This window comes from Mesoplodon mirus (genome assembly GCF_964341445.2).
Source record: "Mesoplodon mirus genome assembly, chromosome: 10".
Taxonomy (NCBI): Eukaryota; Metazoa; Chordata; class Mammalia; order Artiodactyla; family Ziphiidae; genus Mesoplodon; species Mesoplodon mirus.
The window spans coordinates 1,802,422-1,819,067 of NC_138986.1; the positions used below are offsets into that span (position 1 = coordinate 1,802,422).

Below are 16,646 nucleotides of genomic sequence, written 5' to 3' on the forward strand. Positions count from 1 at the left end.
CAGCGCCCCGGGGCCGGGTCCTCACCGCTCCCTCGCCCCACACTCGCGTCTTTGTGCTGCAGCCGGCGCCGATGGGGAGGCGCCTCGGTCCCCGTGGGTGCACAGCTCACGGTGTCGGCAAGGCGATGACCAGGCAGTGACGGCCTGGCACGTGACAGATGGCAGGCAGTGGTCGTGAGCAGCGTGGACCAAGCACAGAGACTTCTGTGTGTCTCCTGGCTCCACGGACAGATGGACACTCTCCTCGATGGGGGACGGGGGGGTTAAGTCCGATCCAGCTCCTGCTGTCTGTGCAGCGACACTCCATCGCCCGAGCCCCCCCGTCCCCGCTGCATCTGGATCTGAGCCCCGGCTGCACGGTCACCCCCGTGCTGCAGTGGCTCCGGAGCACAATGCTTCCACCGCTGCCTGGCGCCGCTACTTGGTATCACCGGCCCGAGGGGTCCGCTCCCCACCGCCAGCCCTGCCAAGGGGCGTCTCTCTGCTACTGGGGCCAGACTCCATCGGCGCCGTCCCTGCCGGGTGCCACCCAGGAAAGTGCCCGCGAGACAGAGGCTCCGTCCTGGTCACCCGAGGGTGGGACCCCCATCCACAGGCCACTCTTCCTCCTGAGTTCCTGGGGTTGACTGGACTCCACTAGTGTCTTTGGTTGCCACAGGAGATGGGGACCCTTTCTGAGAGGAGACCTGAATGGACTCTCCAGGGGAAAATCAAGTGGCACCCGGTTTCTTCTGTGCCGTCACTTTAATTGTATTAAAGTTCAAATAAACAACTGGAGAGAATGAGCAGGAAACACCACAAACTACCAGGAGAGACGGGTTCACTGAAATACGTCAAACCCTATGTCCCAAGACTGGGAGGCTTTGGGACAGTTTCCATGACTGTCAGTAATCTTCAAGTACTCGAGTAACGACAGGTAAAGAACAGAAACCAGGACAACCAACAAGGAGGCCCCGATCCCCGGCTACGCCTCACTCCCTGTTCTGGACACGCCACGTGGAGGCCGCGTGGAGCGTGTCACACCTCCTGCTCAACTCAGGCCGTCCTCGTGTTTGGGCCCATCCCCATGGAAGAAAAACGGGGGGGAGACAGGACTTTTTCCAGGCTGCACAATTAACCTAGTGTTTTTCAGGTCTCTCCTTTCTTTGTTGTTAGATTACTTCATGTTTCACACTATGTTTTAAAACTCCCAGTTTGAAGTTGGAACCATTGTCACCAGTTTAGATTTAGGCCATTTGCACCTGTCTTCTCCATAAAGAATAAAATACAAGCTTTATAAGAGCAGTAAAAAATGACGCTTAACCCACCGAAGACACGTGAAGATACTGCTGTGGCCCTGCAGACACCCTGCCCAGGCTCCCCGGTGGCACCTCCATAAACTCTGCCGACATCCCCCTGGACCTCAGCTGTGCCCCCGCCCCCGGCCCCTCCTCTTTCCCATCTCCATCAGCAGCCCATTGTCCACTTGGGTCATTCAAGCTGGAAACCCGCTGTGGGCAAGCCCCAGACGTGCGTGGTCCCCGTCACCCCACGGACGCCGCCTGCCCTTTCTCCCCACGGCAGCCAGAGCCGCCCTCAGGAAGGCGCTGGCTTCCTCCCTCACCTGCTCAGAGCCAGCAGGAAGCTGCGTGTCCACCCCGCGCCCCCTGGTCCCCTTGCACCGCTCTGCCTGGGCTTGGGCGCCCTGGCCCGTTGCTCTGAGGGCAGCAGCCTTGCCTCGGTGTCCCCTTCTGCCTGTAACTGTCTTGTCTCCCAGAGGGAGGGCTCTTTTCTCAGACTACCATCTCCGTGATTTCAACTGGGTCCTTCTAGTAAACCTCCTAAGTGCCCTGGACATCTTCTTTATGCAAATTCATAGTTACTATGTTTATGTAAACGAACTATGTATTTCTGTCGCCCAAGATCTGCTCTGGGATACCTGGGTGACCAGTGACTCACAGATAGGCACTCGTAAGGCATATTTGTTGAATAAATTGTGCAAGAAATTGGCTTTTATGTCCCCATTTCAAGTCGAATATGTATCTCTGGGGTTACATGACTTCTTTGAATAAACTGGATGAATACAGGCATGAGAACTGGTCACTTTTTGTACCTATTTCCCTTCTGCAAGCCATTCCACCTCAGTTTTGCCAGGGCCTAATGTTACCCTAAATGTATAACTAAATCCTTGAAATCAGCTTTCCACAGGCAAAGCAGAGAGGAAACCACTGTCCCACGGCCACACTGGAAAGCTGTCCAGTGCTCTCTGACCCAGAGGACAGACCCCTGGGGGGCAGAGTCACCACTGCCACTAAAAGCAACAGAACTGTGGCCCTGGGATGAAACGGAATCAGTATTAACACCGTCTCTTTTTTTTCGTCCTCCCAACTGCAAGTACCTTTTTGGGCCTTAAAATATACTAAAAGTGAACACTTACAGTCCCAACACGTTAACAGCCGGTGCTACGAGAAGGTCTCCTGAGTTTCTACCATCGAGATGCCCCTTCCTTCGGGAAGTCTTTCCTGAAACCCGACAGCCCCGCTCAGAGGCCACGGTGAAGGTGGACTGGACACGCAGGCGACCACGAGCCCACGGTGGGCGGGCCCTTGCCCTCAAGCACGTGGCACATGCATCCTGTTCACACACACGGGCAATGGTGGGACGGCGTCACCGAGCAGCAGCCTCGGTGCCCGGCAGGACAGAGCAGCCGAAGCGCAAGGCGAGTCCTGGACGCCCGCAGGCTGAGCGCTGGAGCCGCGGCCAAGGGGACCTGGACCCTCCGTCCGTCCGTCTGTGCGATCGGGATGGAGAACGTCCTCCCGACTGACACGGGACTGATGCCCGGTGGACGGATGAGTGGACGGGGGGGGGGGGGACAGGGGAGGGGGGCTGACAGCACAAAGGCAATCTTTTCAGCACTGTCAAAATCATAGCAAATACACTTAAATACATACAAAGTTTATTAAAAATAGGTTGCCAATGAAATACAGTAGAAATGGAAAACTACAGCAGTTCTGATGTCTTCTCCATAGTAATGCACAGTTATGAAAAGCACTTTTACACATATTCACATTTGACCTAATCGTCCAAGGAAGGCCAAATCCACGTGTACGGGTTTACAACCACACATACCAATATCCCTGCGTGTAAATATTTACATGTACTTGCATGGACTTAGGTGTATTTGTTGTTTTTCTATATATTAACAGAATAATAGTTCACCTGCATCTTTTTCTTAAAAGAAGGTGTGGATTTAGTCCCCGTAAGGCTGCCAGTGTTCTCAGGACGTGTGGGAGGGGGAGAGGCAAGCATGCAGACCCTTCATCAGCACTTAGGACGTTACTCTCTTACTGGACAAGGGAAATGGGAAAAGCACACTTCCAAGTACGAACCCTGACAGACACAGAAACTATTTACACTCGCATTTTAATGACTTGCCATATAGCTCTCATGGAAGTGTGCGTATTCTCCAACACACCTACTGGTAAGAGAACAACATGGTACAGAAAAATCATCTAGACCCACAGCAGGGCTTGTCAAATAGGAAATCTGCTCTTAATCACAAAGTAATTTACTGTTTGAACATCACATAATATAAAACAAAGTGAGGTCCGTTTCCCCAACACCAGCCACGTATTCACAGCCGAAGAAGTGACAGTGGTGACTAATAATTCAATACATGAAAATTAAATAACTCTATTAGAATGTAAAAAAATAGCCTGAACTGCCATACGAACTTTTCTTACAGTATTTAAATTACAGATGCCATAGGCAATCGAACCCCCTCCTCTCCCTGACAGCAGATCGATGTAAATCCAGTTCTTTTTCAAATTCTGAATTTCTGAGTTGTGCTCAAGTGTCACCTACTAAGCTCTCATTCTTCTTAGGTATTTTTGTTCCTATTCATGTCAACACTGTTCCGTAAAGATGTCCTCTTTTATAGATTCCCTTGGAATATTTGAAACAGTTAACTTTCTAACATAACTGCCATCTTCAAAATCACCAATGACTTACTGGTCTAATAATAATAATCTGATATTTATAAAAATAAAATTTCCTAAGCTTAAATCCTCAAAATTTTCCTCTTGGAGAAACTTGTTTTAATCAAATACTAGAGCTGACCCGGAGGGCTGTCCCTGTAGGGAGCAGAATGGAGCATCTTACTTAGAGAATGCTTGGGTCTGGGCTGCTTCCAGGCTGCAGGGACAGGACGCCAGCTGTGGACTCCTCAGCACACAAGCGCGTCTCCGCGTGGTCCCTCCTGGAAGGCGAAACCTGACTCTCCCGCAAAACAGACTCTGCAGGTGCCGCTACACGGTGCAGACGACAGTCTGGGGAGTTCAAGCTACTCTGTCTGATAAGCGAACATAAGGTTTCAGGAAAAGAACAGAAATAGGACTTCCTTGTGCTCCCTGGGGGAAGACAGGGGAGAAGCAGCATCTCATTATCCTCTACTGTCCTTCATTCTGCCCCCTTTCAGGCCCCGACTCTAAAAGAGAAACGAACAGAAAGTTATCTTCGTGGGCGTCAGGTAATGAAGAAAGCAGACAGGGTCTGAATTGTAGAGATGACACTCTCTTGGTAAAATAAAATGGAATTTCTTAGCGCTGGAACGCTTCCAAACACGTCAACGCTTCTAGAAACAGGAATCACCAGTCGCTTGGGAAGGTGGCCCGCCCCATCCTCCGGGCAGGCGCAGCCCGGAAGCACAGTGAGAGGCCGGGGCTGGACACAGGGGCCTTCCTCACTTCGTGTTCAGCTCGTTCTCCAGCTCCGTTAATTTGCGAGAGGCTTTCACTTTATTGGAGACGTCGTGGCCTTGGGAGAAAAGGCGCTGGCGCTCTCTGAACGTCAGGTTTTCAGGGGCTCCAGGACCCCCAGGTACATCCGCGTCTTGGCTGCATTGGAAGGAAATGCAAAGGGTTACTACTGTTCAAAATAGAAATAACCGGTCAACGAGTAGCTAAGTTTAAGTAATGGGCAATTAAGTAAAATTTAGAACAAAGGCTCATTCTTTGTTAAATTTTGTCATACTCCTGCCTGTGGGCTGTATTTAAACCCATGTAGAGAAAGGGCAAAATGTTCTCCTTACTAAAATGTAAACTTTCTCCAGTCGTACCCAACTCTCAAAAAGCTAGCAACTTCAGTTTTAGCCGGCAGATAACGCTCAGGAGTTCAGTTTAACTAAGGAGCTATCGTTTTGAAATCCAGCATTTTAATGAATCCTACATGTAGCCGAGAGGCATATATCAATATACTAACTTAATAAAAAGTTATAGTAAGATGCTAAAGATTTTCTGGATTAGTTCAACGTCAATGACTTAAGAACTGTTTGGGCATCAGCCGTTCTGACTAAAACCTAGTTGAGGACGTTCGCTGAAGGCTGAGGGGGCGGCCTTTCGTGGTCCATCAGGACACCTGGGCTTTTTGCCCTGGACTTTGCGACCTTCTTTGGTGGAAGCAAACAGCAGTGTGTCCAGCTGCTTCTAAAGTTCTGACCAGAAAGCCTGGTATCTACGCACCGTCTGAAGCAGAACTATGTTAGCAACACAAGATAAAACAAAGCCTCTGTGCTCACGCGATTCTGTACAATGAGAAACACCTGAGCTGACAACGAAGTCTGAAATTTCAGTCCAGCCTCATAAACGGTGGTGCAAGAAAAAAGTCCTTAAGGACACAACGAGACCCTCGTCCAGCACAACTTCAGCTTCAGCGAAAGTTTTAGCAAATACCTTTTAGACAGTTTCTCTCTCGGATCGCGATAAACGTCACGGGCCCCGATCAGCGTTCCGGCAGATCCCACGTAAGAGTTTGGCCCTTTTTCCACAAAAGGAAAAGTCAAAGTTAAAGTACCTGCATTATTTCCAAAAGTTCACTCATGATGAAGATGCAGTGCTCATGACGTCTTTAAGTCCTGAATAAAGAAGCAGCCAAAGGCTCTTCAAATCAGTAAAAGGTCCATCAATTGGAAATTCACATCCCTCAGTGGCCTGAGTAACCCAATCAGGACCCTCACAAGGTGCTAAGGACCTGGCCTGCTGCCTTTTATTATTAGAGAGAAAACCAGCATAAGTCTTGGGGGTAACAGCCGAAAAGTTCAAATCACGTAAAATGTGTAATTATCATGAATTCACAATAAAAATCCACAGAAGACTGACTTAAGTGGGGAGATAGCAAAATTTTTCAGACACTCCTGACACTAAGAATTTTCTTACAAAATCACAGAGAGCAAATGTAACCCAAAGATTTAGAAGTAATGCTCCTCTTTTCAGGACAGCTACTGAATTGTTCCCCCACAAAATAAATGGCTATAATTCTTAAAACTTTTGGAAAAAATGAGGTACTAAAACCCCCTAACGTTCGATACTAACGCTGCATATACAAAATCACTGACAAAATAAAAAGGAGACCTGAAGCAGCACGGTGTGGCTGTCAAGACACCTGGCCTATGGCCCGGCCCGTAACTGTGGGCAAGTGACATGGGCTGGGCCGGCCTGGTACCAGCACCACACGCTCATCTACTGCAAAGGGCTGTTGAAGATCAAACGAGATGATGCACGTAAAAAGCTCTGGATGCATCCGAATGTAAGGTAATAATGCCGCTAAGGATGTACGATTAAATCAGTACTAAGGTATTTCTGTTAATTGTTACCATCAGCAAGAAAATTTCACACTTTGAAAAGTCTTTTGCTTATAACCTAGGGTGGAGGAATAATCGCTCAAAGTACTCAGCAAACTCTGACAGTGCTGGGCGCTGGATCAAACAGGCCACAAAACTATCACAATATTTCAACACTAAAATTATCCTGTTCAGACAGGTTGCACAAAAAGGAATGTTTATGTTTCTTTCCTCCCTTTATAAAAGGAGCGTCTGACGCGCAGCCATGTCTGATGCGTCCAAGATGGAGCTCAGTCACTCCTGACGGGCCCCTCCACGCACCGCATCTTCCCTCATGAGTTAGCGCGGGCCACCGGATCACGGCCCGGGAGGCCATCCTCCGCAAAGACTCAGAAGATTAAAGAGAAACACATCTCTAACTTCAAGTATCTGTTCTGGGCCTTCAGATACATTATTTGCAGAGTGGAAAGCTTTCAATTTTAATTCTACATTTTCCCTTCATTTTGCTTTAAAAACGCTGTGTTTTATCTTTTGAGCTTTGATTTAAGAATACTTGCTTCTTCCCACTGGTAAAAATCAATTCTTAAAAAATTTCAGAATTTTTAATCAGAATATCAAATAGTTTCAGCTGACTATATATGAAGTAACACTACACATTCTTCAAATCATTTTCAAAGAGCTTTAGTAAAGAACACTTCTTAACACGTTGCTATGCTAAAATCTGACATCATCCATTCCAATCCGTATCCTAATCCTATTCCTCACAGCATCAGGGGAAGAACCGAGTCCAGGCCACAGAGGCTCATGGCAGAGGCAGGAGCTGAACGGGGTGAGACAGTGGGAGAGATGGCGACGCGAGGCCAGAACGCAGACAGCTCTGCACTTTACGAGGAATCTTCAAGAAGAGGAGCGACCAGACGCAGGGCGTCACCTGCTCCCATGCGGTACTTTTGGTGTGAAATAGAAGAAGGGTTAGTGATGTGACCGAAAGCCCAGATGGTCAGAAGTGACGCCGCACTACACTATCCCTCACCAAGCCTCCTGTTTATCTGTCACGACACTCACAAGATACCTAAGGTTCAGCCTGTAATCTGATGCAAGGAGACGGATGGCATCTTGCTTCAAAACTTGCTATTATCACACAGCTCTTTAAAGGCACCGCATGCTAGATACTTGCAACAGAAATTTTACAAAAAGATTTAACGTTGGCTTCTAAGTGACTCGACCTAAGGATTATCTACTAAACTCTCCAAGTTAATCAGAGCTCTGACTCAGGTGGCAAGAAAGAGCCTAGTAAAACTCATTTACCTAAGAGTCACGGTTACTTGAGTGATTATTCAGTTCTTTTAGAACTGCCAGGAGCCCGATGCACGGACTCTGTAGAACCGAGAAGACTCAATTTGAGAACGTTTACTGCCAGCCTCCCAATGTTGTTTAAAGTGGCCAGATCAGGCTGAAGTCTGAATCTCGATAACGCATAGCTGTACTTTCAATCTAACTTTCAGCGCCGTCTCCAAAGCTGATGAGGAACACGGGCCTGCAGCACCCGTGGGTGTGCTCTGCGGTCCACGGAGGGTCACGGCCAGGGGCAGCCGCACGCCCCCGGGGCCTGGCCAGCAGGGCCGGGACGTGTGAGCGTGGGAGGGACCGGGAGGGACGGGCCGGCTCGGGCGGGGGTCGCCTCACACCCACCCCGACAGGGCAGCTTAGCCGGCAACACGGAAGTTGTGTGTGTGCTAAACAGCTAGAAGTACGCAGGGGCCGACGGCACTAGCAACAGGAAGAAGGTTAACTGTGGACACCGAGATGCTCGGGCGGCACCCACCCGTCTGAGGCAGGGGACAAAGGCCGGGACCAACAGCACTTCAAGCAACTAGGGGGACGGAGGAGGGCTGCCGCTGCCGGCTGACTGAGGAAGCGGGACGGTTTCCAGTGCGGAGATCGCTGCTGGCGCCCCGAGAGGGCCTGCCCAGAGCAGGAGCGCCGGCCTCCAGGCTGCGGTGGAGCAGGTCGCCAGGCCCAGCCCGGCGATCCAGAGAGAGCCCCGCTCCACGGCGGGCGGCGCGAGCCCAGCGGAGCCGAGGGGCCGGCCGGACAGACGGCAGCGGCTTGTTGGCGGGGGCGGGGGGTGGGCTGGAGAGGAAGACGCCATCGCAGGCCGGGCGCCGCGGCGGGGGGAGGGCCTGGCGCTGGGGGCGCATCCTGACCTGCCGGGCCGCCGTCCTCGTCGTCCTCCTCCTCCTCGGCGTAAGCCACGAGCTTGGCGGTGTACAGGGCGTCGGGGGAGAGCACCTGCGCCTGCAGGTAGGAGGCGGTGCGCTGGGGCGGCGGCGGCGGCGCGGGAGCCGGGGGCTCGTAGCCCCGCGGGAGCGGAGGGCGGCCCAGGCCCAGCTCCTCGGGCTCCAGCAGCTGGCGCTCGGCCTCGTCGTGCTGTCGGCGGCGCTCGGCCTCCAGGCGGCTGTAATACCCCTCCTCCTGTCGCCTCTGTGGCGGGGGACACAAGCGCAAGAGTCAGTGGGCAGGAGGGGCCGGGCCTGCCCCGGGTCCCCCAGCACCACGGCGGATGGACCCGGACACCATCTGCCCTTGGGATTCGAGTCTCCGACGCCAGACCGCGTGGCGCCGGGGGGAGGGAGGAATGCAGGAGCTGTCAGGGCCCCAGCCCCAGGCACCACGTGGCTGTCCCATCCCCAGCCGCTTCTCTCTCTCTCCTTCTGTTGCCGGTAGGACAGTAACTCGCCGGTTACTCCTGAGTTTAAAGACAAAGGCACACCCAAACTAGGCTGCAACGGCCTCTCTACAGCTGGCACTTCCAGAAGTGCAGCCCTGCGTGCTTTTCCACCGAACCCCGGTCAACTCAGAAGAGCGGTCCTTCCTTGACAAGAAGGCGTGAGTACGTCACCTGGCTGACTTCTAGGTATTCAGAGGGAAGCGACTAGGAAACCCCGAACTGGAAAAAACATGACTCATCTTTCCAAGGTCACAAGGAACCAATACACTTTCCACGGTTCTAACTTGGTATTTCAAATCTTAATAAACTCCCTGCCAGACAGAAAAGTGAGAGAGCCAGGCAACAAGATATTCAAATATATTTTGACACAGACTGTACATTTTTTCTGACATATATCTGCACAAACTACAGTTGACAGTGTTAATTTAACATTGAAAAAAGTAACAGCACAATTTTGTTAAAGGTTGACAAAAGTTTCAGAACACAAAAAAGTGAAGAAGAAAGGAGATGAAAGATCAAACAGAATAATCTGCCTTAACTTGAGGAATGTTCAAGGTACAATGTGCAATGTACAGAATGGAAGTACAGTGGACTTTAAATTCATTCAATGGAAGACGACTAATTTTAGGGGCCTTGCTGGCATTAGGATTACAGTTTTTAGTCCCCATTTCACTTTGCACACTGTGTCTTCCCCCTACTCCCCCCCCCCCCCCCCCACGAGTACACAGTGGGCAAAGCTTCACCTTCTGAGGGAGAAAACGCTAAGAACAAATGCCCGCCTCAATCCTGGCCCTGGGCCCCATTTCTCACTTTATCTTCTTACACTATGTTGAGACACCCTGAAAGAAAAACATTTTTATACCTTATTTTCTACACAAAATGAGCGTTCTCTTGGAGTGGGGAATTAAATCTGGAATGACCTCTGCAGAGTTTAAGTGGAGTTGTGAGGAATCTTAGTATTTTGTGAACAAAGCTCACTTGGTAACATTTTAGGGAAACCAAAACGTGTTCTTTCAGTTACACTAAGAGCAGGTATACAGTCACATGAACCAAGAAGACTTCATTCTACCCAAAAAGTGAACGGCACGTTTTCCTATGACAGAGCAAACCCATCAATTTTGGACATTCTATATAAAAAGTAGGCTATTCGGCTTCTTTTTACACTGAGCGCTCAAGTATAGAAGCGGTTACCCACACACAGGTGCGTCTGACATAATCACGGATTGTGAGAACGCACACTGGAAAAAAGTCAAATACCCCAGGAGTTTCCCAACGTGGAGAACAGGGCCTGTACTGCTCCCAGGTGGCCGAGGGCTGAGGCGGAGGTGGGACGGCTGAGGGGGGCCCGGCCGGGGGGCCCGGCCAGGAAAGTGCAGCCCTGCGAGCAGCCCTGGGACAGCAGCACGACAGACACTGTGAAACCCGGGTCCAGTGGCTCGAACTGTGGAAGCCCCATCTCCGTAGACGCATGACGGACTTTGACAAGCTCGAGGGGAGCCGCACCACGAAACCCCCGGCTCTGGGAACAGCGCGCACGCTCTTCAGGCAGAGCTGACGGCACGAGGACGGGAACGGCAAAGGCCAACAGACCGCACACGTGGCTCGTCCCAGGGCAGGTGTGCCCACGTCACCTACCTGGCTCGCATTTAATCAAGTCGTCCGTCATTCCCACTGCCTTACTCTCTGCCTGTCGCGTCCCCCCAGACCCCATCGCTACAAGAGCCCCCAAGCTTCCTCCTGCAGGGTGTGCCGTGAGGGTGCTCGCTGCACTTTTCCCACCAGGAGCCGTGACCTCAGAGCTCCCGCCTTCACGGAAGGGAAGCAACGGAAGGCCAGCTTCTCCCACACCTCGTCCAGGGGCCGGCCGGCCCCGGAGAGACCCGGAAGCGAGCCCAGAGCCGCGGCGACGTGCCCGCAGACGGCAGGGCCTGGAGGGCAGCGTCACCAAGCGCCCATTTCTCAGGGGAGCTCGAGTGTGCTGTCATGTTAAAAGCAATTGAAAGGATGACCTGAATCTTAGAAACCCACATATGGAAACAAAGCAATAACTCAGGGTATCTACCAGATTACACACTAAATTAAATTTCCTTGTATTGTGTTTTCTATAAGCCATTTGCTCTCTTCACCACTGACCAGAATTAAGTCATGAAATAACCGATTTGAAACCCTTAAGGTTAACAGAGTGACTGCCTAGTTTCCTGTCCTTCCCACGGCCCGACCTCCCTGTGAACAACTGGACACTTGTCACCTTCACAGTGACAAGCTGGACCCCATCCAGCAAAGACCAGAGTCCCGAGCACACAGAGGCCCCACAGTCCACAAGCTTGAGCGACAAGACTCAGAAGAGAGGGGGTGGGGGGAGAGCCTGGAGAAGGGGGAGGGGGACAGCCAGGAGGAGAAGGGGGAGGGGGACAGCCTGGAGAAGGGGGAGGGGGACAGCCAGGAGGAGGAGGGGGAGGGGGACAGCCTGGAGGAGGAGGGGGAGGGGGACAGCCTGGAGGAGGAGAAGGGGGAGGGGGACAGCCTGGAGGAGGAGAAGGGGGAGGGGGACAGCCTGGAGGAGGAGAAGGGGGAGGGGGACAGCCTGGAGGAGGAGAAGGGGGAGGGGGGACAGCCCGGACGAGAAGGGGGAGGGGGACAGCCTGGAGGAGAAGGGGGAGGGGGACAGCCCGGACGAGAAGGGGATGACAGCTCAGAGGACAGGGACGGGGCCGGGCTGGCCGACGGGGCTCCAGTATCTGCGGCGGTGGCCTTGCGCGTCCCGGGCCCCTCAGCCGCGCACCCCTCGCCCTCAGAGCACCAGGACCTTTTCTTCGGCCTCGCGCCGGGCCCGCTCGTCCTCCTGCCGGCGCCGCTCGTCCTCCTGCCGGGCCCGCTCCTCAGCCTCCCGCGTCCGAATCTCCTCCAGCTGCTGCTGCCGCCGCCGCTCCTCGTCCTGCAACTGAGGACAGGTCCCCTTCAGTCTGCGCCCGGAGCATCCCAGTGCCAGACACAGGACGCGCACACGACACAAGCACACGCACGGCCGAGGACAGACACCAGGCGGAGGTCACGGCGGACACCAGAGCCCGCCACCTAACGACTCTGTCCCCACCGCTCCAGAACTACGCTTCCATCGACTGCGGCTCAGAGAGGAGGGATTTGTCCTGGACGGTCACACGTGAACCAGCACAGTTCCTTCCCTAGGACATCCTCGGCTTAAGCAGCTCACTTGGAGGCAGAGGCGGACTCCAGCGTGCGGAGCCGTGAGACACACCGGACCCCCTCCTTCCTTCGCCCCGGTTCAGTCTCCACCGTGAAGGTCAAGAAAGACTCCCCACTCTTGTGGCCCGTGGCAGGTGAACACTAGCCTCTGGATGGGGGTGGGGTGAGGCTCACGTGGCAGCTGAAGCGCCACCGGGCCAGCAGCCTGCCTCGTCTTAGGGACAAGGCTTCTAGCTCTCCTCCCGCCCGTCCTGGCCCTTTGCCATCCGTTCCCTCTGGGTCCCACCCCAGAGGCCAAGAATTCCTTCCTAGTTCAGGGATCCCCCAAAGTCTGATTCACAGAATGTGAAGCTGAACTTTGGGAGGAACCTTACTGGAACTCTGTCCTGCTACATGTCTGCCAAGTAGCTGTCCATTCTGCTCGAGCACCTTCAGTGTCTGGGGCCTACAGCCTGCCTCCCAGGACAGTGTACTCCATTTTCTGGTAACTACTAGTCCAAAAGCTTTCCTGCTGTTCTAAAATTCATCACCGCATCGCTGTCTATTTTTCGTCCTTCAGGTTCTGCCTTTCTGACACAATCAAAACAAATTTAATATCTGTCCTTCATACCATTCAAATACTTAAGGACACCTTCAAACACCTAAGACGTATTCTACTCGGCTCTCAGCTCCTGTACCCTCCTGGTCACATTCCTCTGTACACTACAGGTCGAAAATGCCTTAGGGAGCCGTGAATTTAAAGCGCATTTGACTAGCAGAGAACAGAGTAAGAGTCTCTTTTTGCCATGTCCGTAGGCTACGGCTACTTTTGTAGTTACAGCCTAAGGTAACCGGCGACTTGGAAAAGCTCGCATTAGCCATTTACTTCTTCTCTGTTCCAGACCTGGGCGTGGCACAAGAGGTGACTCAAAATTTTAAATTAAAATAGCACTGAGGGCATCTAGTTCAACCTCTAAGCACTGCAGGAATCCCTGACATAAAATCACTCAAGGTGTACTTCAGCATCTGTATAATCACTAGTTATTCCATAGATTATGCATAGCAAAACCAAAAAGTGTTAACTTCTGGATCTGAACTGTTGGAGTGTATTTTTTTCCTAAACAAAAACAAAAGCAAAAACCGAACAACTTGACTCTTGCTTGGTTTCTGTGGAACAAAAACTGTATCTGGTGGGAAAGTAACTAACTTGTGTCATCACGCTTTTTCATGTCAGCAAACAAAAATAAAACATCTCAGAAAAAAATTAAAATTCCCTTCTCAAGGAGACAAATTAATTTAACTGCCTCTTTAGTATACTCTAGGTATAAGCCCAGAGGGATGCTAGGATAATTATTAGGTTTTGGAGGTTTTGGAGCAGGAGTAGATGCTAATGATTAAGAAGCAAAGCAGCAAGGAAGCAGTCAGAAGTGCCCTGCTGCGTGGAAATGCAGAGGAAAGGACTACCACGAATTTTAGAGTCATCAGCACAAATTATGGGAAACAGCACCCAAATAAAAATAACAAAATAAAACAGCAATTGATCACATTAAACATCTACAGAAAAGTAATTTATGGAAGAACGTAAAATTGCATGAATGCAACAGAGGTGTTTCTGTTTCCCAATAAAGCAAAAACTAATTTCATTATGTTATATCAGTACTTTTTAGACCTAATTAAAAGCAGGTTCTGAGCAAGAAAAGCAGTATACACTGAATTAGCTCTTTTAAGTTAAATAGTATAATTTTAAGAAATCAGAACAATTTCAATTCTCATAATTAAAGGTATAGAACTCTATCTTATAAATCTATAAACAGGCATTTTCTCTTAAAATCCTGACGGTGGTAAACAAGGAGCCTCCCCTTGTGCTGTTCCACTGGTTTCTATTTTAAGGTAGCAAATGAACCAGTGCTGTTAGAACTAAGGCAGTTTCTTTCCACTCTTTGGTAAGCTGTTTCACGTATTTTCATTTTCAAAACACAGACTGTTTTGTTTTTCAAAAATATGCTGCTTTACTCAAAAAAAAGGGAGAGAGAAAAGAGAACCTCTTACTTTTCCACACGTAACAGACCCGGGTGGTACACTGAGGTGTCGGTTACGTCTCACAACAGTTAAAGGGCACTTCAACTTAAGTTGGGAAGTTAATGCTTCTGAGAGCCAGTGACTGGGCATTAACACTGCGAGGTTACATGAAAAGCAGACAAGCTCGCTGTTTCACATTAAAGGAATGAAAAGTCGCATGCTATCAAAACGGTCTCGTAGGAAGTTCTACTTGGGGAAACTAGAACTGAAGAGACATAGTCATCATTCTTATAGAGTGAGTCAGTACAGCCCAGACTGAAGCTACTCCAACCAAGAACTAGGCTGGGATTCTGAGAGCAGCACGCAAGCCTGACCCAAGGCCTTGCGATACCGAGGCAGTCCGAAAAAGATAGTTAAAAAAATGGTATGCTGAGATCTGTGTGTTTATATTTTATATTTTTGTACCACAAAAATACAGTCACTTGTATCTTTAATTTCATGTTGAAATATCTGAATACAAAACGGGGCCAAAACATCCTTTACTTTTTGACATTTTCTCTGAAGAGCCACTCCAAGTCTGTCAAGCACATCACCCTTTCTCTCTGCCTTTTTTGCTTATGCTCCCACCCATTAAAAAATACCCTAAAAAAACTTTAAGGCCCCCAGATAAAGAGGCCCCCCGATAGGCCACTTATCAGGACAGGACTCGGGCGTCCTGTCCGAGCACACGCAGCTGCCTGCAGCTTCCTGCCGCGCCCCGTCTCGGGGAGGAATCTCCCCCTGGAGGGAGGGCCCTTCCCATCAGCAAACAGCGGAAGGGCGGCCACTGGACGACACCAGCTCTCGGCCCTCGGTCCGTGGGGCTCCCTTCCCCGGGTGCAGCCGTCCCCTTCTTTGTAACTGAAGGAACATGATTCTGTCCAGAATTCTAAGGGAAGACCCACAGGTGCTGGCCTACTCCAGCGGCAGAGACAGGTAAGAAGCGTGGCTCACAGCAGCCCAGAGCAGACATGTGAAGCTCGCCTAGAGCAGCTGTTCTCCCCGACACAACCACAGGAACTTCGTGTTCTACTCCCAAACGCACACATGCTGGTTTGAGTATGAACTTATTTCTCCTCCTTGAATAAAACTGACGCTTCCCGAAGGTGGGCTGTGTCTACCCTCCAGCCTCAACGTCCTGGGCAGGGTCTCCCACCTGAGCAGGCAGAGAACGCTCTGCTGCCTTCTGAGACAGACCCCTCTGCAGGTACAACTCTCCATTAGGGTTCCTACTGATTCTTGCTTGAAGTTTCTACAAAGCTTCTAATTCAACTGCTTCCGTGCCTGAGACGCTCCGGAGGGCTATGGCCAATTTCTACGTAAAGGCCAAACAAGAAGGCAGCCCACAGCGTCTCTGAAAACACCTCCTCCCTGCTCTACCCAAGGGGGAGGGATTCTTGCCGTGAGCTGTCGGGTCATCCGAGACAGAAGATGAACCACTCAGCTGGCAGCAGACGAAACTGCGACGGGCCAGCTGAGAGACCGCTGGCCTCGGAAGCGTCTCCTTGAAAGATGGTTCGCAGGAACCGTTTTATGAGCAGCAGACATTTCCGTGAAGCACAAAGAACACTAAGTATGAACCCAGAATATTCCGGTCAGGATCTCGACTCTCAGTCTACACGGTGTCGGGTACCAGGCCCGCTGCCCGTCTCGTCTGCGCACATCACAGTTGTCACGGAGGACGAGAGGGCCGCAGAAGCGGTCACCCAGCCGCCTAGAGCAGTGAAGGCTGAGCTCCCCTCCTGTCTGCAGGGGGCAGGACCGGCTGCCCCTCAGAGGTCAGCAGGGCCAGCAGGCGCGGCCGCAGCACCGGGGGCGGCGGCTGGGCCCGGGAGGCGTCCTGCGGGCCGGGAGACCCGGGGCGCTTCTCGAGGGGCAGGGGGCCGCTGCAGGGTCGCGGGGCTTCTGCGACCTGCCGGGCGGCGGCGGCCGTGTGCAGGAGAGTCTGCAAAGGGAGCACGGCCCGAGCGAGCCACCCTGCAGGTGGTCAGGTTCCCAGGAAGCTGGGAATCCCTCCGCAGGGAGGGGAGAGGCACCATGGCAGCCGCAGGCTCCCCAGACTGGGCGACTGGGAGA

The 16,646-nt window shown here is 51.7% G+C and overlaps 1 protein-coding gene across 7 annotated transcripts in view; it reads right to left on the reverse strand.

The window, feature by feature from the left end:
• Window positions 1-2,926: 2,926 nt before the first annotated feature.
• The window catches only part of AFDN (afadin, adherens junction formation factor), a 134,551-nt gene continuing 120,831 nt past the window's right edge, over window positions 2,927-16,646 (reverse strand). For 5 of the 7 annotated variants that reach the window (XM_082634310.1, XM_082634314.1, XM_082634311.1 and 2 more), the window contains 4 exons: window positions 12,136-12,270; window positions 8,806-9,082; window positions 5,712-5,796; window positions 2,927-4,877 (listed from right to left, as the gene is read on the reverse strand). In XM_082634310.1, coding sequence (XP_082490436.1) covers window positions 4,724-4,877; window positions 5,712-5,796; window positions 8,806-9,082; window positions 12,136-12,270 — 651 coding nt within the window. In that variant the 3' untranslated portion in view covers window positions 2,927-4,723. The remainder of the gene's footprint in view (window positions 4,878-5,711; window positions 5,797-8,805; window positions 9,083-12,135; window positions 12,271-16,646) is intronic. The other 2 variants (XM_082634315.1, XM_082634312.1) reach the window with 1 other exon arrangement.